General features: G+C 38.5%; 2 protein-coding genes across 3 annotated transcripts; one reads left to right on the top strand and one right to left on the bottom strand.

The window, feature by feature from the left end:
- Window positions 1-255: 255 nt before the first annotated feature.
- On the bottom strand, window positions 256-12,337 carry FBXO43 (F-box protein 43). The gene is made up of 5 exons (XM_004431208.3): window positions 11,627-12,337; window positions 7,933-9,412; window positions 4,951-5,053; window positions 874-1,077; window positions 256-772 (listed from the first exon to the last, which is right to left on the bottom strand). The coding sequence occupies exons 2-5, from the start codon at window positions 9,393-9,395 to the stop codon at window positions 524-526; spliced, it is 2,019 nt and encodes a 672-aa protein (XP_004431265.3). The 5' UTR covers window positions 9,396-9,412; window positions 11,627-12,337; the 3' UTR covers window positions 256-523.
- Window positions 12,338-16,682: 4,345 nt separating this feature from the next.
- Window positions 16,683-18,708, top strand: POLR2K (RNA polymerase II, I and III subunit K). 2 transcript variants are annotated; one of them, XM_087447582.1, is made up of 4 exons: window positions 16,683-16,757; window positions 17,356-17,425; window positions 17,754-17,846; window positions 18,498-18,708. In XM_087447582.1, the coding sequence occupies exons 2-4, from the start codon at window positions 17,365-17,367 to the stop codon at window positions 18,518-18,520; spliced, it is 177 nt and encodes a 58-aa protein (XP_087303708.1). In that variant the 5' UTR covers window positions 16,683-16,757; window positions 17,356-17,364; the 3' UTR covers window positions 18,521-18,708. The 2 variants fall into 2 exon arrangements, with proteins under 2 accessions (XP_087303708.1, XP_087303709.1); XM_087447583.1 differs by having other exon boundaries at window positions 16,694-16,735.
- The last annotated feature ends 1,802 nt before the right edge of the window (window positions 18,709-20,510 follow it).

Below are 20,510 nucleotides of genomic sequence, written 5' to 3'. Positions count from 1 at the left end.
CAGAAGTCTGCCCAAAAATGACACTCATTAAATTAAGAGAAAGATTGAAATTATGGAGTAAATTCAATAGAACTTCTGAAAACATTTTATTTATATTTCATTTCAGTCAAAATACTCATTTTGCAAATCTATAAGGCCATGTGTCTCAAGTTCAAAATTTGTAATATGATTTGGAAAACTATTTTTAAAAAGTGATTGAAGAACATTTCAACACATGGTGATGAAATGCACAACTTTTAATGCTACACGAAACAGTTAAATACATATATATGATAACATGGAAAATTCTTTATTTAAAACACAGTTATTAAAATGGATAAAAGTGACACAGTAAAATAAAATTTTCTCAAAACTCACCACTTTAAAGAAAACATAAAATGACATGGATTACAATATATACAAAATAGGAAATAAATCATCATCTGTCATTAATGGGAAAATTTGCATGCTTTCAAAATATTCATAATTTTAAATCAGAAAAACATTGCTTAGGGGGAATGCTTCTTTTATATTTAAAGTCTCTTTAGAGGCGTTTTAAATTCCGCTTACTCTGGGCACTTCCTGGAAGAGCATCTTTTCTATTTCTTGGCTTTGCTGTTCCTCTACTACACTCTTCAGACCCATGGTAAGCACACAAACATAACACACAAAAGTCAAAGCCACAGGCAGTGCGGCTACACAGTCCCCTTTTCTTATATGGCTGGTACTTAGCAGGGGACTGGCACCTTGGGCAAGGTTTTAATGCTTCATCAATAAAAAGTGTTTTGGCAACCTGCAGTGAAAGCATACACACTAAATCTTCCAGTTTCATACAGAGAATTGCTTTATTTCAAACTCTGTAAATATTTATTCCTAATACCTTATGATACTCACCTTAATATATTCTTCCTGTTTACTACTTAAATGAGAAACAGAAGAGCTTGCTATAGGTGTCAAAACTTCTCCCCAAGGAGAAAACGTTGAAACTTGTTCTTTCTGAGAACCTGGTGTCCTAGCCTGAGCTTGTACAGATCTTAGAGCTGATCGATTTAAAAGACGGAGCCGAGTGGCAGCATCTTCAACATTTAATATAGGCCCCTGTGGTAAAAGACAAGAGGGGTCAATACTGGAATATCAAGAGCTCCAGGACAGCTTTCTGATGCACATGTATTTAAACGTTTGGAAGTGGTTTCATACCACTAGAATTTTCTCCCTAGACCATTCCTTTTTAGAAAAAATTTTTTTTCTCATCTAACATTTAAAAGTCAAGAAAATATAAAAAGAAAAAATTAAAACAATAATGCTAGGTTTAAGTTTACATGATTGGCTATTTGCATGGGTGGGCAAACTTTGCCTGAAAAGGGCCAGATGGTGTATATTTTACACTTTGCGGGCCAGGTAGTCAGTTATTCAACTGCCACTTTGGCAAAAGCAGCTGTAGAGATACATAAATAAAAGAGCAGGGCTGTGTTCCAATAACACTTACTTTAAAAACACAGGTGACAGACAGGATTTGGCCCATAGACTGGAGTTTGCCAACCCCTGTTTTAAGCCAAGGTCTAAGAAGCGGTGAATCTTTTTAAAGTTTGCTGTGGGATATCACGGAATTCTTTGAAGGTTTCTCACCTTAGCCACATGTCAGAAGAATAATGGGCCTGGTTAGACCATGAAACCCAATTTGTTTGGCTGGTTTTTGTAATACTTGTAAATATTTGATTCATTTTTACAGTTAAGTTTTAAACAGCTTTGGTATTTTCAAAGAAGAAAAAAAATCTCTTATCTGAACTGGATTTTCACATCACTCAAATAGTCAGCCAAGTATTATTTTCAACAATTAATCCTTATAGCTTTCTATTTTGTTATTTTGTTAAGGTTGCTAAAAGAAAAAAAATAGGAAAGTTGTGTTTTTTTTTTTTTTGGCATTTTTAACCAGTTATCAAAATAAAATGTACTGTGGGTGAATTTTCTCATGTGTCCAACTATGATGGTGTTTCTTCTTCCTTGATAGTCTCCCTTTGCCACAATTGGCTCCTAACAGTGGGGAGAGCTAAAACGTGAAAAATTACAGTAGGATAAGTATAGGAAATGAGGATAGCTGTTCACGAAAAATTATGTGATTAACAGTTTAACAACATATGCATAAGTCTAATGAATGAATATTGGTTTTCAGAAATTAGAATGAATACAGTTGAACTTTGTCAAGGACTCCATACATCTCTTTATATTACATTTGTATAAATGATTTGCAGCCTAGGCCATGCACATGACACAAGAGCATACTAAAATTTTGATGGATTTCAACACAGTTGGTAAGCACAGTGATTGTGCATGCACCAAAAAAATGAATAGGGATATGTTGAAGCAAATTTCAGCCACAGAAGAAACATTTATTCATTTAACAAATATTTATAGAACACCTAAAGGTGCCAAGTGAATAAAACAGTCTAATCCCTGTCCTCCCGGAGCTTAAAATGTGTGCTAATATCTCAACCATAGGAGGCAAAGCAGTCAACAAAGGCATGTGTTTATGAATGCCAAAATTTTTCAAAACATAGTCATCATCATGTTACCAGAAAAGAGTAAAGTCACCTTATGGTTGTTCATTTCCATGCTTATAACAAAACAGTGAAGAATACAGTAAATTAAGAAATTCAATGGAAAAGATGTGGTATCCCAATTCTAATGCTCATTCTCACTGCTGCAAAGCAAACAGAAAAAATTGAGATCCTATTATATGTAGCTGGTCTGTGCCTTCTAATTTTCACACATAAGGAGCTTTCAGTGACGCTATACAAGTGTGAGGAAAACTGTCAAACAACTTAGTTTTATGACTTTTCTGTTTTGATTAACGATATACATTAGGACAGGTCAGGTAGAAAGCAACCAGTCCATATCAGAATAGGAGGGCAAAAGGCACCAGGAGGGACGTCTCTGAGGAGAAGAAGGAACAGGTAGAATACCTGATTTGTTTGACTTACACAGAGGAGATTTCCAGTTCTGGTGGATAATAGGAGATGAATCAGGGATCTGTATAGAGAAAGACTAAGCAAAGAAAGAAAGAAACTGGGCAATTATTAACTCTGGAAAAAAAAAGTTATATGAGAAAAAAGGTGTAATCATAGTGTACTACACATTACAGCTGTCAAAAGTCATAATAATCTCAGTTCAGTCTTAATAATGTCGGCACTTAATTCTGATTCACTCCCCAATGATGGTGATAGGAGAAAGAGCGAGAGGGATTCAGAGAGACAGGTGGGTAGATAGGTAGTGGTAGCAGGGGTGAGAGGTTAGAAAACACACTTAATCTCTCTATTGAAAAAAAACCAAAGAAATAGCAGTAAAGGTATGCTCCTTAGAAATGCAGAGGCAAATATCAGAAGGAACAACTAAAGAGTTGAAAGTGATTGCCTTGATGGGGCAAGAATCCAGAGTAGGAAGGGACAGGGCAGGAGAATATGTATTTTGTCATAAGCTTTATTGTCCAATTTGACTTTTTCAGCCATGTACTTGTTTTACTTTGAAAAAAAATTTAAAAAGCAAATCAAAATAGGAAAAAAAGTCCAAGTAAGGAAAACAGGATAGTCCTTTAAGAAACCAAGTTAAAAAAAACTGGTGGCCAGGATATGAAGATAGAATATTTTATCTAGAATTACCTGAAATGTCACCAAAAACAACCACATTTTCTTCCTTATAGGATGTAAGGAGTACATGGAGGTAAAAGCTTAATATTAACAGGTGCTTGCTTAAAAAATTAAGTCCTTAGCATGTAGGGAAGCACTCTAAAAAGAAATGCTAAGAAGGCAATTAATATCTTCACTATTAGAAACTCCCAGAGCCAGCAGCTGCAGAAGTAGCCAGGAGCTGTGACTAAGTCATAAGGCAACATCATAGGTGAGAAGGTAAAACTTTTCTTAAAAGTAAAGTAGAAAGTCAACGTTTTAGTTAACAGCAATCTCTAATATTTCGTTGTAATGAGAAGCCTGCCAATCTGTATCTAGGTGTTCATATTTGTTTATGCCATGCTTTACATCAATTACTATATTTAGTCAAATTAGAAATTTACTTATAAGATGTTATTAAATACTTTTTACTAGAACAAGAATAAGGGAGTAAACTCTCAGAGTTTCTTTTGGTAATGATGCCTAAGAAAGGTCTAAAAGTGGAATATACAATAAATATGGGTGCCGGAGTCAGCAGATGCCTATTATATAAAGTAGCATTCCTAGGAAGAATTAATCAGCTTCTGTAGGACTTTTCTTGTAACTTCAAAGCTGGACCTCAGATCTTCAAGGGAATACAAGTTAATGATGCTTTACTAGCACTAATCTGCTATGCTTACTAACCTCCAGGCCTTCATGTATGCTATTCCCTCTGCTGAAACACTTTTCCCTATCTTCACCTGGCTAACTGCTAACTCATGATTCAGCTCTCAGCTAAGATGCACTTTTTCTGAGAAACCTTCTCTTGATTCCCAAGTATCAAACATGCCTCTTAAATGTTCCAATAGAACTAACTCTGGGCTTCTCCTAACACACTTGTATTGTAACCACTTGTTTATCCATATCACCCACAAGGTACAAGCTCCAACAGAGCAGGGACCATGTCAGAAGTGTTCATCATCATAATCTGAGCAACTGGCAGTAATATCTACTCAAAAGACTGGATAGAAAGTGCTATAAGGATATCTAATTATGAATGGGGTCCAGTATATCATTGGTATTCAAATACTGCTAACAGCACATACACTTAAACAACAACAAAACTCAACAAGTTGTTCTTGATGCTAGGTAGTCTACTCCACTTATGGACTGGATGGAAATGGACTTTGGGAAAAGTAAAGAATTTATGAGTGAATGTTTACTAAATGGAAAAGGTTAAAAGATAGCAGGAAAACCAAATTAGGCTGTCTAGCAATATGGGATTATCAGATATTTATACAAATCCATTTTAGAAAAATATTATATACATTACCTCAGAATATGTTTTCAGTTTTGTGATATAAATTTTCCTCCTCCGATTTGCTTTTTTATCTTGAACAACAATTTCACGCCAATTTCTGCTCACTTTCCAAACACTACAACAAAAAGATCAGTCCTCATATTGTACATATTCCACAGGATTAACATTTTTTGCATACGGCAATTAATAAGAAAAACTGGTTTTAAAGATTTTGGACAGTAAATTTAAACCTAAAAATTTACATTAAAAACATGACTTGAGGGGCTGGCACCGTCGTGTAGTCATTAAATTTGGTGCCTTCTGCTTCAGCAGCCGGGTTCACAGGTGTGGATCCCGGGTGCAGACCTACACCACTTGTCAGCCACGCTGTGGTGGCAACCATATATAAAGTAGAGGAAGATTGGCAACAGATGTTAGGTTAGGGCTAATCTTCCTCAGCAAAAAAAAAAAAAAAAGACTTAATCTACATCATTGTTTCACCATATGAAAGAATTCCTATTAAAATATTAAATATATGCCAGCATTATATTGATAGATTATCATCTCATAAATGGTTAAGGGAAAAACACAGTTTCATATAGAGCCGATATGAGTCCACAGGGAGACTGATTATGAGGATTTAACTTCAAATGTGACACTAATATTAAAAATTTGGAACACAACATGCAACAAATGATTATCATCTATAGCACAAGAGGTTGTTTTTTTTTTTTTTACCAATTTATCCTATTAATGTATTTAACATATCTATCATTTTGATTAAACAAACACAAGAATAATCAATCCTTCATTGGATGTACTAAGGGCTAAATAATAAATATTATTATGAGTAGCACTAAAAAGTTCCCGTTTTATAAACCAAAGTTTATGAGAATGAAGCAGCTAAAGAAAAAACACAATTTATGTCCAGTGATTGCTTATTTATCAATAACTTTGACTATACTAATTGTTAAAGAAAAGGTATTTCTTCAACTGTTAATCTGGTCTTTTTTATTACTCTAACATCACAAATCATCAAAGTGAATAAGATCAGACAGCTGGAAGAAAAAGTTACTTGTTGTGTCGGGCCCCAAGTAATACTTGAGCTGTCAGCACTACTATTCTTCCAGCTACCATGGCCCGCCTCAGTTGCCCTTGCCTCTCCCTAAACTGATACATGTGCCTTATATCAGATTGATGGGGAGGAATAGGCAGAAAATCACCTATTGATGGAGAAGAAATGAACCATATAACTGGGTATTTGCTACAGCTATTTCAACTGACCATAATCTCACATTACCAACAATAAATACTGCTAACGTTATACATGCATTCTGTAGTACAAATACTATAAATTTGGAGGGCTGAGCAGGAGAGGTAAGTATTGAAATATGACTGAATATCAACTGCTTCCACAAGTGAGCACCCAAAAGTATCACCCAATTTCTTATTTTGGCTGGTCTGTATCCAACTACTCCAGCATATAAAAATAAAATTCCTATATCTCAGCCATATCTTCAATTTTTAAACAAATAATTCATCTCATTTGAACTTTTTTGTGTTTGTGAGGAAGATTGTCCCTGAGCTAACATCTGTGCCGATTTCCCTCTATTTTGTCTGTGGGACACCTCCACAGCACGGCTTGATGAGCAGTGTGTAGGTCTGCATGCGGGATCCCAGCCGCAAACCTGGGGCCCGCCTGAAGCAGAGCACGAGAACTTAACCACTATGCCACCGGGCCGGCCCCCTCAATTGAACATTTTTTAAAGGCACACACATATAGGTGCACTAATCTGTTTATTATCCTATTTGGGTTCCACCCAATCAAGTCTATCCAGAAAGCCCTTAAACCTTAGTAAGAGTTTTTAGGAAAAACTGGATTAGAAATCAGAGAGCTCAGTTATAGACCTAGATATATTCCTGTCTCCTTGAGTGACTGTTGGCGGGTCTCTTCATTTCTCTGGAGTTCAGTTTTCTCATCTGCAAAATATGTGATTGGGCTAGATATCTCAGAAGACTTCCAGCTACGAAATTCTACAATTCTCTACAATAGCGCACAACTAATTTATGGGAGAAAGGTGAAGAGGGGCTTTAATAGAAGTAGTGGCCATAAAAACAGCAAAGACTCTATGAACCAAACTCTTGACATATCCCTATTGAAAAAGAGGTTCACTCTCTCTCCTGCATGTACTCCTCTAACCATCACCTTGCAGAAATCCTGTTCCACACGGCTTCCCTCCTTCCTGGTCATGGCATTCCCAAGGGTCTTGTCTTCTGGGAGTCCTGCAACTCCCCAAAATTGCCAGTATGAACACAGTCTCACTTTAGTCTTTGTAGCCCTAGTTCCCACCCTCAATACTCCTAAATGTCTGACTTAGTTTCTCTTTAATTATGTAACAGCATTCAATATACTGAAATCTCTGTGAACACAAATTCTTCCGTTTCTAATTCCTTGAAGTTCTCCAAAGTAATTAACTTCCACTGCTGTGTTAGCAATGAAATAATCCTCGTCTCCCTTGGTCTCTGAAAAGACCAAACTCTAAAATGAAAGCTAACCATTGTTCTTGGATTCTATCCTTCATATGCTGTCATTTCTTAGTCTCCATAATGCTTTTCATTATTTCTGACCAAGTGTCATAACTTTAGTACAATTTGCAATCTGACAACAGGATGTGAACTATTAAATCATTTAATAACTTTCATGGAAGTTTGCCATCTTGAAAATTTAAAGTTCAACTTCCAGAAACTCTCTTCCCAAAGGACAGTGAAATGAACTTTATCCAGAAGATTATACTGTTGCTTCTAAAGCAGGCTTTTAATAGAAGGGACTATACTAGTAAGCTCTACCAAGTAGTTCACTAAACCACCTTTGATAAAGTGTAGGACAACCAAAGACAGAGATAATAAAACAAATAAACAAAAAACAGGACGACTACCCCACTGATAGAAAAGCTTTTCAACTAAAAAAAAGTGATAAAAGGCAGTTTTATTTCAGAAAAAAATTTTATTTCTTACCTGCAAAGGCTTTCTGTAGTCAAGGAATCTAAAACCATAGCAAGAATATGCTTTAAATTTCTATATTTTAATTCTGTTAAGATGTCCAGTTTTTCTATACCCATTTTCTTGCCAATTAGTCCTGCAAGTACACACTGTAGTACAGCAATTTTCCCCTCATCTCTTTCTTCTAGGAATTCATGTGCGCCATTTTGCTGGAATCGTTTCCTTTTGCTTTTCATAAAGAGCTCATGCACTAATTGCAAGGCTGGGGTCTTTGATAAATTCTTAAAGCTTAAAATCAAATCCCCACTCTTATTGTCACTGCTTGGCTGGCTCTCTGAGATGTCTGAAGCAGCTGCTGGTGTTGCTTCAGAGTCAGAATGGATGATCTCCTTCTCCTCTTCTGTCTCAGATTGTGAGCCTTGCTCCCGAAGGGTAGACAGTCTTCTCAACCTTCCAAGACGCCTTGACTTTTTTATGGTGTCCCTCACTTTGAGAGTTCCCTTATGTAGTTCTTGAAAAGAACTCTCCTTGTCAGAGAGCGAATCTTCTGATTTATCCAAGCAAAGTGAATTAAAACCACTGTCTTCAGGTGTTGAAATATTGCCTCTCACTTCAGTTGAAGGAGAAAGCCATTGCCTTGCATTAAATTTAATGTTAGCTACAAGATTACTTACTGGAGTCACAAATATGTCCTCATCTGTTCCACAAGTTGTTCCACTAACAGAGGAGCCCAGAAGTTCGGGATATGTATTCTCATCGTTAAACCATAGACTGCTATCACTAAAGTCACGTGTGATAGAGTCTTTAAAATCATTGCCCTGAATTGGAGATATACATTCAACTTCAAATAGGCTACAAGCATCTTTGGAATCATCAACTGTGGAAGTCTTCTGTTGAGAAAAATTTAGTCTCAATTTTTGACTGCTGGAAGTTGCTGCTTCTGTTTTCAAAGCGCTAGTAACTAAAGGACTAAAATTATTTTGCCCTGGAAAACCCAAAGCACTGCTTGGAATATTTTTTCCTAAGTTGAGAACTTGGCTTGAACTACTTTCTAGAGAACTATTTTGTGATTCAAAGTGCCCCTTTAGAAGAGAGAAAGATATGTCCAGCCTTCTGCGCAGTAAAAATTTTTTCCCACTGACTTTAGGAGTTTCACAAAGTTCTGGGGTTTTATTCTTTTCCTTCCTAGGGAAGACAAATCTCTTTTTCTGAGTGGGAGACTCTAAAGGATGTGTTAAGCCCAGATTTGAAGTTTCTGGATGTTCATAGTTTAATGTTGGGCCTTTTTCTGTCTTTCCAAAAAATTCTTTATCTGTATTATCAAAGCTGCAAGATTTTAACAACTCTTTGTAGCCACTATCTTGAAATGAAGATGTGGAACAAAAATCTCTGAAGCTGGAGTACTTGAAATCGACAGTAGGAGAGTCCACCTCATTTCCTGCTCCAGTGCGTGCTTGACCTGAATGACTTTCTGACATCTTCAAAATCTCTGTTTCTACAAAGTGAAAACAAATTTCATTCTTCCTTTGAAACGAGCAGCCTAACAGCCTACAGCAAAATACATTATTTGTTATGAGTACAGATAATAATAGAAAATTTTATGGCAATAAAAAAAGTTACTTTAAAAAATAAATCTATTCTACAATATACTTATGTGTATCTTACTTAAAACAACTTTTTGACATCATAAAAAACAAAACTTTCAGGTTATAAATATTCACAGATTATTTGACTAAGCAGAGTCTAAGCACCGTGCACAAACATTTTCTTGAACTACACTTGAGGAGAAAAAAAATCTGGAAGCATCATCTTTAGATGATGTTATTACCTAATGATTTTAACAGCACTAAAGTACATAACTGTAGTTTTAATATTCTAGCTTATTTGTGCTGGCCTAGACCTAGTTAGTTGGATATTTCCTTTCAAAGTTCTGGGATGTAAATAAAGCTGCTTAAAAAAACTATATGCTAATTTTCAAACATATCTTTGGGAAATGTGTCAAATGAGTGCTGCCACTAGATTTCACTGCAATTTGGCTAAGCAACTCCAGGATAATTATTCATACTTGTAACATAGACCCGTCTCAGAAATCCAGTCCCCACGACCATTCACAAAGTCTGAATTCCCAGACTTATACCTTTGCAAAGACTCTTTGGCTCACTGACAAATTACTAACACATTCTTCATGCACTAACCAAAATGAACCATTGCCCCATAGATATAAGGCCATTTCAAACCTGGCATGTTACCCTCATTCATGTCTCATCTTCTAAATATTTTGAGACATAAGGTCCAGTTGCAGGCATGAATTCACAGGTAACAGGCAACTATTTGTGGGAAACCCACCCTTTATAATATTCTTGAAGTTGAAAATAAAGAATTAAAGTAAATTACTTAAAGAAGAAATGTGACTCAGTAATTATATTTGTAAGGAATGACACTAGAAAATACTTTACTCTTTAGCCTTTTCAACAGTATCATCACATTCCTTCTTTCTAGAACCTCAATTTAAATAACTCAAAGGAAGCTAAGATAAGAAAGTTATCATAGTTTCTGATATTTCTCCAGATTACTCAAAGGACACTAAGAAAATTGTCATTCTTTCAAAGTTATCTCCAGACCAAATACACAATTTTTCTCTATTAAAAGACCCTGGGAAGATATAGTTTAGTGACTATAATAGGAAAGTAATTTATGCCTAAGTTACATCCTTTAAATATATGAGTGAATGAGTTTTTTAAAAAAACCAAATTGCTACTCTAACCACAAAACGAAATAGTTTCTTTACAGTATAATGATCATTAGAAGATCATTATTACTGGGCCAAGTATCTAAGTGTTTTTCAATCTTTTAAACCTATACCCCTTTTTGGTAAATCTCCCACATGTACCCTTCTGATCTACATCCCCTCAGACGGTGAGAATCACTGCTATATCTTCTGTACATGCTTACCGGCCAAGATCATCAAACTTTGCTTTCTGTAATTTGTATTATATTTTTAAAAAATTTTTGTTTTCAAAATATTAAGTTAATAAGATAGAATATGTCTTCAAATTACACCTCCTCCCACGAATGTTTCTCCCTCTATGAGAATCATTCTATTAAGTAACAGTTTTCACTCATGTTATTTGGTAAAATTAGGTCGTGTCCTTTTAAAAAGTTAAAACAAACATAACTATTCTGCTACTTCTCCACTAGGTGTCTCATCATGCTAGAATTTGGGAAACAGAGGTAAATAGAAACAGGGCTGGGATGCAGATATCATCCTCTCCCCCTCCCAAAAAACCATAGACCACTTGTTACAAACATAAAAACTTTCTAGTACTTTTTCCTGTTCATCTACACATTTGAAGTTGTCTCCAACGTGCTTTCTCTGTTGTCATCATGTTCATCTTTCTACTACTCCAAGATGTCAGTCTCAAACAAAACTTAGCTCTTCAAAACTTAATTTTTTAATTATTTAAAATTATTCATGCAAAATTATGGAATGCCCGCTGACATTTAATTTTACCGATTCACCAGTTCACCGATTAATCAAACAACCTCCTCAATATTAATTTTTGTTTTAACCAGGCTCCTGATAAAAGAGTTGAGAACACTTATCGCCACAGTGCTCTTAAAAAAAAAGCGCTTGTCAAATCAGAGAATGAAACTCATTTAACTATATTAAAACGAAATTTCCTTCAGTTGTTAAAGTGGAAAATCTTACCATCAGTAAATCTTGAGCTCTTAGATGTCAAAGTTATGTAGGCTTCCAAACAAGAAAATCTCTCACTTTGCCTTTAAAATTCATGCCAAAGTAATGCTACTCAAAGAGAAAACTAGTTTGAACGATTAATTGAAACGTGCCGTAGCACGATGACCGCTCAAGTTTGAAGGGTACCAAAAGGACACGCTGCAGGGGTTACTTCTAACACTTGAAAAGGCCTAAATCACTTTGAATTTCCTTCACCTTCCAGACAACAGTAATTTTAATATCTGTTTTCTCCAGCCAGTCTTGGAACTGAGGCAACTCCCCGATTCGGAGACGACGCAGTGGCAGCCGCAGCGCTGTCAGGCCGGCCCGAGGCGCTGTGGGCAACGGTCTCACCAGGGCGTCAACTAGCCCGCTCGGCCCTCCCGGACCCTCCCCGGGCCAGGCTGGCGGGGGAGGCTCGCTCGGCTCGGCCGCCGCGGTCCGGGGCCCAGAGAAACACCGACAGGCCGAGGGCGGCCGGGCGGCCCCTGGAGCGGAGCGAGCGGAGAAGCGAACGGCTTCGGGCGCCTCTCTAGTCCCAGCACCTGGAAAACAAAGTGGGCGCGGGGCCGGGGACGCCCAGAGGCCCGCCAGCCAGCACACACCTGGGGTGCCCCGCTCCGGTCCACCTGGAGCCCGAGGCGCGGCCGCGGGGCGGGGAGGGGAGAGGGGCAGCGGCGGCGGGCTGCGCCGGGGAGGAGCCACAGCCTCGCCCCCAGGGATGCCCGGCTATGGCAACCCCCACGCCGCGCTCGCGTGCGGCCGCCGCGTTTCCCTCCTTCGGTTTGAACTGCCCGCCCTGAGTAACCGCTACGCGCCGCCCCGCCCCGCGCCGCCCCTTCCTCCGGCTCCGCTGCGCCCCCGCCGGCCGCCCCGCGACCTGCAGGTCCCCGGCCCTCGCCTGCGCCGGAGGAGGTCTCGTCCTCTCCTTCTCGCCCTTCCAGCCCTCCGCAAGCACAGCGAGGACCTCCTAATTTGATAGGCTTTTCCTCTCCCCATTCTCACTGTGAGGAGGATTATAGAGAAAGGCTGATAAGTCCTACAGTGGGATGCCATTAAAATAATCAAAAATAATGTAGAAGATTCACTTGAAAATGTTTCCTGAGATAATCAAGTGTAAAAAGCAGGTTACAAACCGAATGACTCCTTTTAGAAGTATCGATATACACAGGAGAAGGTCTGAAAGGTATGACTAACTCGGTTACAGAATCTTTAGATGTGATTGTGCTTCTTTTTTAAGCATCTAAAAACGGATATTTTATTTACTGGGCACCTATTATATGCCAGTCTCCATCCTTCTGCTCTTGGCAGCTTCTTTCTGCATCTCCTTTTTCTGGCTTCTTTTCGTCTGTCTATTCCCTAAATGAGCTGTCCTACCTCAGCATTTTTCTTACTTTACCGGTCTGTGCTTACATAATTCTCATTCAGAGGTTCAACCATTACTTTTAAGCCAGTAACAGGTGCCACCAACACTCTTCTCCATCTGGATGCCCTTTAGTCATCCTAAATGCCATATATCCAAAGTCAAACTCACTAACAATGATTAAGCCTCACCTATGTGCCAATTATTGGGCTAGGTCCAGGGAATACAAAGATGAGTGAGGCACAGTTACTGTCCTTAAGGGGCTGACAGCTGTAAGTGCTGTAACAGAGGAACGGTAGTAGCACAAAAGAAAGACCGATGGACTAACCCTATCGGAGAAGAAAGGGCAGAGCTAACTTCATCAAGACCATGATGTGAGATGGATTTTGAAGGACAAGTGGCAATTTAAAAGGCAGATAGGTGATTCCAAACTCCAAACATAATGTGCAAGAGCAGGAAAATTGAAACAGTTGGGCACATCAGAGAAACTGTAAATAATTGATTATAGCTGGAAACTAAGACTTGTTTGAGGAAAAAGAAAAGAAAATTCTTGAGAAGGGAAAGAAGTCAAGTCATGGAGAGTTTTGGATGCACGTTAAGAGTCTGACATTTATCCTCTAGGCAATGCAGAGCATTTGAGAAAGACCACTCTGGCGGCAGAATGGAGGACAGAGGAAGAGAGGTGAGGGTGGCTGCCAGGAGACCAGTTAGGAAGCTACTGCATTACTCTGGAAGATAGTAGGGGTGGGGAAGAACCTGGACTCGACATATTCAGTTGACAAAATCAACTGCATGGGGCAGAGGGTAAGAGAGTGAAGAGTACAAGTTTGGGAGAAAATAAGATGAATTTAGTATGAGGTTGTTAAGTTTGAGGAAACTGTAGGATTTAAGGTAAGGAATTGGTGAATCACACATTCCCCAAGACTGCACCTCTTGGAAGCCTCCTCCATACACTCAGTAGAGTGAGTAGTGCCCTCTCTAATTCTTCAAACAAATCTCTATTACAGCCATTTTGCCCTTCCCTGCCTAGTATTTGTAAATCCTCCTTCTCTGCTGAATTGTGTCGTGTAGCTTATCGCCTTCTAAAATACCATATTATTTACTTATTTTGTTTAATGTCCTCTCCCCACTCCCACCATAATGTAAACAGGGCAGGGAATTTTGCCTATGGTTAAATAAAATCCACACAACCCCAAACACCATTTAAACACTGTCCTTTTCTGTTTCTCCAGCTATTTTATTTTTCTTTAGATATTTTATGACTGAAGAGTAAAAGAGCATATTATAACTCCCTTCCATCATTCAAAGAAGAATAATTTTTATACTCCCCCAAAAAGGGCAAAAAAGACACCTAGTTACATGTAGCTTGTCCTAGCTTAACTCATATACCCCAAATTTAAGCCACTGAGCTATATTTTCCTCTTCTTTACCCACCACAGTCTTTGGCCTTTTTGCTTCCCTTCTGAATTGGGTGCCATCCCATTACTGACCTCAGAATTCTAAAATCCATCTGTTTTCCACAAGATCTAATGCTTCTTTTTGGGAACATCCAGTAAAACATAATGGAAGACTTTTCCAGTCACCAAGACATTCGAGCTATGCAAGTATACTTTAATGAATATGATCAAGGAAAAAGGAAAACAAAGATTCAGGGGAAAAATAGCAACTTGCATCTCTATGACCATATAATAAGGAGTTAAAAGCACTAGTATCTAAGATGGCAAGACAAATACTCTCATTAGGAGAGGGCAATGCAATAATGTCTGGTACATAGTAAGTGCTCAAGAAAAGTTAGTTGTTACCATTGATAATAGCTTCCACTGACCATGCTCCACAGTGATCCTAAAATTACTGGTTCCTGCTGATAGGAAAGAGGGAGCTGGATTGGGAACTGGCATCAACATGAACTCTTGTTGAAATTCTGGATCTCTTTGCTACCACTTCGCATTACCCTACCCCTCTGTAGTGTCCCAGCACCCATTTGTATTCTACATGTGTTGATCCACTCTGATCTTCATAGACTGTGTTATGTGCCAGAATCATCTTTTTTTGTGTGTGTGAGGAAGATCAGCCCTGAGCTAACATCCGTGCCAATCCTCCTCTTTTTGCTGAGGAAGACCGGCTCCCAGCCAACATCTATTGCCAATCCTCCTCCTGTATTCCCCCCAAAGCCCCAGTAAACAGTTGTATGTCATAGTTGCACATCCTTCCAGTTGCTGCATGTGGGAAGCAGCCTCAGCATGGCTGGAGAAGTGGTGCGTCGGTGCGCGCCAGGGATCCAAACCAGGCTGCCAGTAGCGGAGCGCGCGCACCCAACCACCAAGCCAGGGGGCCGGCCCTGCCAGAATCATCTTGATACCCTAACTGGGAAGTCAGAATCCAGGACAGCTTCCAATGATTAAAGTTACACTTTCTGGATCACTCCATCATCTTTCTCTCATGATAACAATGGTTTTATCTAACACTGCTTGTAGGGAAGCTTATTTTGACTCTTCTATTGGATTACCTCTTTTCTTTGGTTGAGAGGAGAAGTACGTTGTGAGAGAGCTGATGGTCCAAATATTTATGCTCTATATTAGCCTGTCTGTGGAGGAAGAAGCAGGAAATTCCGGTGTGTTTCCCTGGAAATTTAAAAAATTGGCAGCTAGGAAGACTGGGAATATCAAGTTAAATCTCACAAGTTGGTCTGTGGAGGTGCAACCAGCTGGAACTCCTTCTGAAAGTGACAGGTTAAGCTCAAAGTTCTCAAGTTGCTGGATGCAAGATGGGAAAGCAGTATAGCCTGCTTAGTGAGAAAGCAAAGATGTAGTGCATGTTGGGGAGAAAGAAATCTGCTTCTCCGATTAACTATAATAGTTATTAACGACTGGTTATTTTCTAAATTTTAATAACTTCATTTTCTTCTCCCTCCTTCTGTTGTAAGTAAACTACTACTGTGAAAGAAGCAAATGAATGTAAATGTTGTAAAACCAACTGACATTAATCTCACTGAAATTTTGATCTTTGAAAGAACCCAACCTTACATGGCAGGTCGCTTTGTTGTTCTGGAGGACAATACATGTGACGGAAGGAGCGTCAGTGGATAGCCACCGCTACCAAAATCCCTCAGCTGTAGGTGGGAGTAATTGACGCAGCTGCCCTCACGCCCGCCTTTGCTTTAAAATGAGTGAAAGGAGTGGGTGAGAGGGATGACAGGAGCCTAGGACAGAAAGGGTCGAAAAGCAAAAACGAAATTATGCGAAGGATAGGAGGCGTCTGCTCCACCGCCCCAGCACAGATATCAAACCGTTCGAAAAACATAATCTGAAAAGTGTTTTTCCGCGTGAAAAATCAGCAGTGAAGTCGATTCTCCCACGTTCCTCGGAATAATGGTTAGCCTAGGATTCCACGGGCACTTGTCATTTTGGTTTCTCTTCTAACCCCCTGCCCTTCTGGAAAAGTGTTACTTTCTACAGACTACATTAGTCAGGAAAACGAACTTCCTTTGACTTGAGGAACTGTTAAAATGCTTTGACGTGCTGAAAAATGAAAATAGCTGTGACGCTAACACGCACGCTAAGCCTAATATGCAAAACGCCCGGCTTGACCGCCTGTATTCAATCCGGGTTCTTCGGCTACGCCCAGGGCGGAAGGGGCGGAGACTCCACTCCGCGTCATACACCAACGCCGGAAGTTGGCTGAGACGGAGCGACGAGCCGGAATCTGTGTGGAACCGTAGGGTGAGAACGTTCTCCTTGCTAGGTGGGTAGGGAATTGGCGGGTTGGGCTTTTGGGCCAAAACTGGCAAGATACTCGGGTTAAACAGGTCTGGTGTGGATTTAGAGTTGGGAGAGGCTGGGGATAGAGTCAATGCTTTAGTCCTTTGCCTGGTTTCTTTCAGTTGAGCTGTTTGGCTATTGGGGGTTGTTTCATTATCCTTCCCTTATCTTCGGTTCGCTTGTTCCCCTGTTGAGGGGTATTATTTTTGTGGCCATCTCCTGCTAAAGTCGATCTGAATCTTTCTGCCTCTTAATAGCTGAATAATCCTGTGCAAATTAACTTTTCTAAGCCTCGGTTTCTTCATCTGTAAAAGAAGAGTAATACCTCCTAGGAGTGTTGTAAAGATTGTAGTGAAATGACGTATAAATGAAATAACACATATAATGTATTTACTTTTGTGTCCAGTTTGGGGGTAATTGCGCAATATGTTGTTTTTTTGTTTCGTGCTTTACACCTCATAGGGTTTGAAAAAGTACAGATTAGGAATTGGGACGTTTTTAGCTTTCTGAGAAAAATGAGGGCTGGTTGGATTTGTGAAGAGCCCCTTTGAGATATTCAGTATTTGAGTCTGTGATTTCAGGGACTAACAATGGACACCCAGAAGGACGTTCAACCCCCAAAGCAGCAGCCAATGATATATATCTGTGGAGGTAAGAGTAGCACTTACATAAAGTAAGGGTATTTTACTTCAGTTTTTTGAAATTTCTACTTTTATCTTTGGCTTAAATGCGTCGCTCAAGTTTAAAGTTATAAAGCAGAATACTTTAGGAACCGTAAAATAATCCTCTCATTAAGATTTCTGTCCTGAAAAAGTGCATTGCCCACAACTCTTTTTTTCTTTCCCCCTTAATATATTGGTGATAGCAACATTCCCTTGAGATGGAGTATATTTTAGTGTTCTGGGTGAAAAATATGGTTAAGATAATTTGTCTGTAATATTTCCCTTTAGACATTGAATAAATGTGTTTTCTTTTCTAGAATGTCACACAGAAAATGAAATAAAATCCAGAGATCCAATCAGATGCAGAGAATGTGGATACAGAATAATGTATAAGAAAAGGACTAAAAGATGTATCCTTTTAACTATGCTTTCTAAATATGAGGTGGGAGGAAGTGAAGAGTAATGCTTGGGTTGCGAGTCAAAGACTAATTTCTGGTAAAATGGTAATAACTTTTGGATTACTTACCAAAAAAGGCATGATTAGCATTTTCATGGACCAGTATGCCAATGTATAGGCATATACTAAATAATCTAAATACTAGTTGATTTTGGTTCTCTTAAGTCTGTTTTTCAGGGATTCTCTATTTCACAAAGTACTCATTCTTGAGCTTGAGTTTATGAACAAACTAAATTATACAAGGAGAAATCACAATATTGTGTATGTATGCTACCTGATGGAAAAAGTGAAGCTTACAAATTAGCTGAAAGAGAGTAAATTGTTATGTGGTAACTAACAATGTTTTTTAAATCAATAAGTTATCACCTTTAACGTTGCTTCAGTGTTTTTTGGTGCTTTGGTCTTTTGCACTTTGGAAAGGGGACTAATAAAAATAGAAATAGTTTTTTTAGTTCATTTCCACTTGTCATAGTAAATAGTGAATTCCATTTTTTTGTGCATTTTAGATTAAATAACAAACAAGCTTATTGCAAAGAGAAAGTGACTTGGAAGTGTTAGATCAATTTTTAAATACTTTTTTTGTCCTTAACTCAGTTTAATACAGTGGTGGTTTTTGATGCTCGATGAGACATGGCAATCAGAAGAATATCTTCGTTTGTGTTTGGATTTGCTGTTAATGTTGTTGTATAGCTTTTGATTAGTATACTTTTCTTTATGAAGACAACTGTGTACACATGATTTCATTTTAAAACCATATTGTATTTAGTATCTATTAATAGTTTATATAAATAAATTACTTCTGTTCGATTACATGATTTACAATTTAATTTTATTGTGTATGTAATCTGACGCACAATGGAGGTTAAAAGTGCTTCCCCTAATTGCACTTTCAGTCAAAACTTAGAATCATCTGGGGCCCTTGTTAAAAATGAAGTTTTCTACAGCCCTCTAAAGGTGTGATTAAGTTCGTTCCTTGGAAACCACTGTTTTACATCACCAACTGTTTGTTAACCTTCTTGCATCATTTTGTTTTAGAGTGTATCAATGCACTTACTGTCAGTGTGCATACCTCATTTTGAGTTATATTTTTCATTTGTTACTTGGCATAGACCTTTCTGTATTTGTATATAATGCTTGACTTTTTTTTTTTTTTTTTTTGAGGAAGATTGACCCTGAGCTAACATCTGAGACCAATCTTCCTCTTTTTTTCACCCCAAAGCCCAAGTACATAGTTGTATCCTAGTTGTAGGTCCTTCTGGTTTTTCTGTGTGGAACGCCGCCTCAGCATGGCTTGATGAGTGGTGAGTAGGTCCGTGCCCAGGATCCGAACTGGCGAACCCTGGGCTGCCGAAGTGGGACGTGAAAACTTAACTGCTACATCACCGGGCCGGCCCCATGCTTGACTATTTTTTAAATCTTGGGTGAGGGAAAAGAAGTTTTAATGGTTGCTCTCTGTAAGGCAAAATCAACCCCAAGTAAAGTGGATGAAGCAGTCTGTTAAGGCAGGTGCAGTTCCCACATGTAATCATTCATTAAGGTAAAAAATTCTGGGGTCGGCCCAGTGGCATAGTGATTAAGTTTGTGCACTCCGCTTCAGCGGCCTGGGGTTCACGGGTTGGGATCCCGGGCACAGACCTACACACCACTCATTAAGCCATGTTGTGGCGGCATCCCATGTACAAAAATAGAGGAAGATTGGGACAGATGTTAGCTCAGGGACAATCTTCCTCAAGCAAAAAGAGGAAGATTGGCAATAGATGTTAGCTCAGGGCCAATCTTCCTTAGCAAAATAAAAAAATTCTGCTTTCAGGATATAAAAAGAATAGGGATTGGTTTACACTGAATTATTGAATAAATGTTTAAAACTTTTGCCTTGATCTTAGGGATGTGGATACTCATACTCCGTCTGTTCCAGGTTTCCATCATTATGGAATGTTACGTTGGCCTCCCTAACATTCATTTTGAAGATTAGATATACTACCACTTTATTAATAGCTGTGTGTGTATGTGTGTCTCTGACATTCAAAAAATTAACTATGCCATTTTAAAAAAACACCTGTATTTCTACTACCATCCTTGAATACTAAGTTTTATAAATTTATTACGTGCTCTACAGAATACTGCCATGCTCAAATTTTTAAAGAGTGCTTCCTTGGTCCAGGTTTTCCTTTAGCTATGGCTTTCATAATTTTGTATCTGCTGCATTCCTTCTTGATCTTGTCCTTTTTGGACAAAAGAGTCTCAATAAATACAGTAGCTCTTTATGACAGCCCCCAAACAAACCCCAACTCACTGGATAACGTTGTTTCTCTTAACTTCTACTTTCGTCATAGGTCTTTTGCCTATCAGTAGTTAAATACAACATTGTTATTTGGTTAACTATACCGTGGTTTAATGGAAAAAGTATTACCACTGGAACTCAAGACCACTGTTTTAGTCAGTCACTTACCTCTTTGTGTCCCCTTCATCTATAAAATGGAAGTAATTTTACCTCTTGCCTATCTGGACAGTTTTAAGAAAAAAAAATGAAAAAATATATATAAAATTGTTTTAAAAAGCTTCTCTTGAATAGTGCTCTATAAATATAAAAATCAGTAAATCTGAGCTTGAAATTAAC

The sequence above is a fragment of the Ceratotherium simum genome, chromosome 23 (assembly GCF_057802395.1).
Source record: "Ceratotherium simum simum isolate JZ-2026a chromosome 23, ASM5780239v1, whole genome shotgun sequence".
NCBI classification, from domain to species: domain Eukaryota; kingdom Metazoa; phylum Chordata; class Mammalia; order Perissodactyla; family Rhinocerotidae; genus Ceratotherium; species Ceratotherium simum.
Note: the sequence above shows the minus strand (reverse complement) of the source record. Positions and strands in the feature narration are given on the sequence as shown.

What these genes read in the sequence shown, in the direction of transcription:
- FBXO43 (XM_004431208.3), bottom strand. Translation starts at nt 9,395, where the DNA reads ATGTCAGAAAGTCATTCAGGTCAAGCACGCACTGGAGCAGGAAATGAG. An exon ending in ACTACAGAAAGCCTTTGCAG is followed by an intron (nt 5,054 to 7,932) that starts GTAAGAAATAAA and finishes TTTTTGTTGTAG; the next exon opens with TGTTTGGAAAGTGAGCAGAA. An exon ending in AACAGGAAGAATATATTAAG is followed by an intron (nt 773 to 873) that starts GTGAGTATCATA and finishes CTTTCACTGCAG; the next exon opens with GTTGCCAAAACACTTTTTAT.
- POLR2K (XM_087447582.1), top strand. Translation starts at nt 17,365, where the DNA reads ATGGACACCCAGAAGGACGTTCAACCCCCAAAGCAGCAGCCAATGATA. An exon ending in AATGATATATATCTGTGGAG is followed by an intron (nt 17,426 to 17,753) that starts GTAAGAGTAGCA and finishes TTTCTTTTCTAG; the next exon opens with AATGTCACACAGAAAATGAA. An exon ending in TAAGAAAAGGACTAAAAGAT is followed by an intron (nt 17,847 to 18,497) that starts GTATCCTTTTAA and finishes AGTTTAATACAG; the next exon opens with TGGTGGTTTTTGATGCTCGA.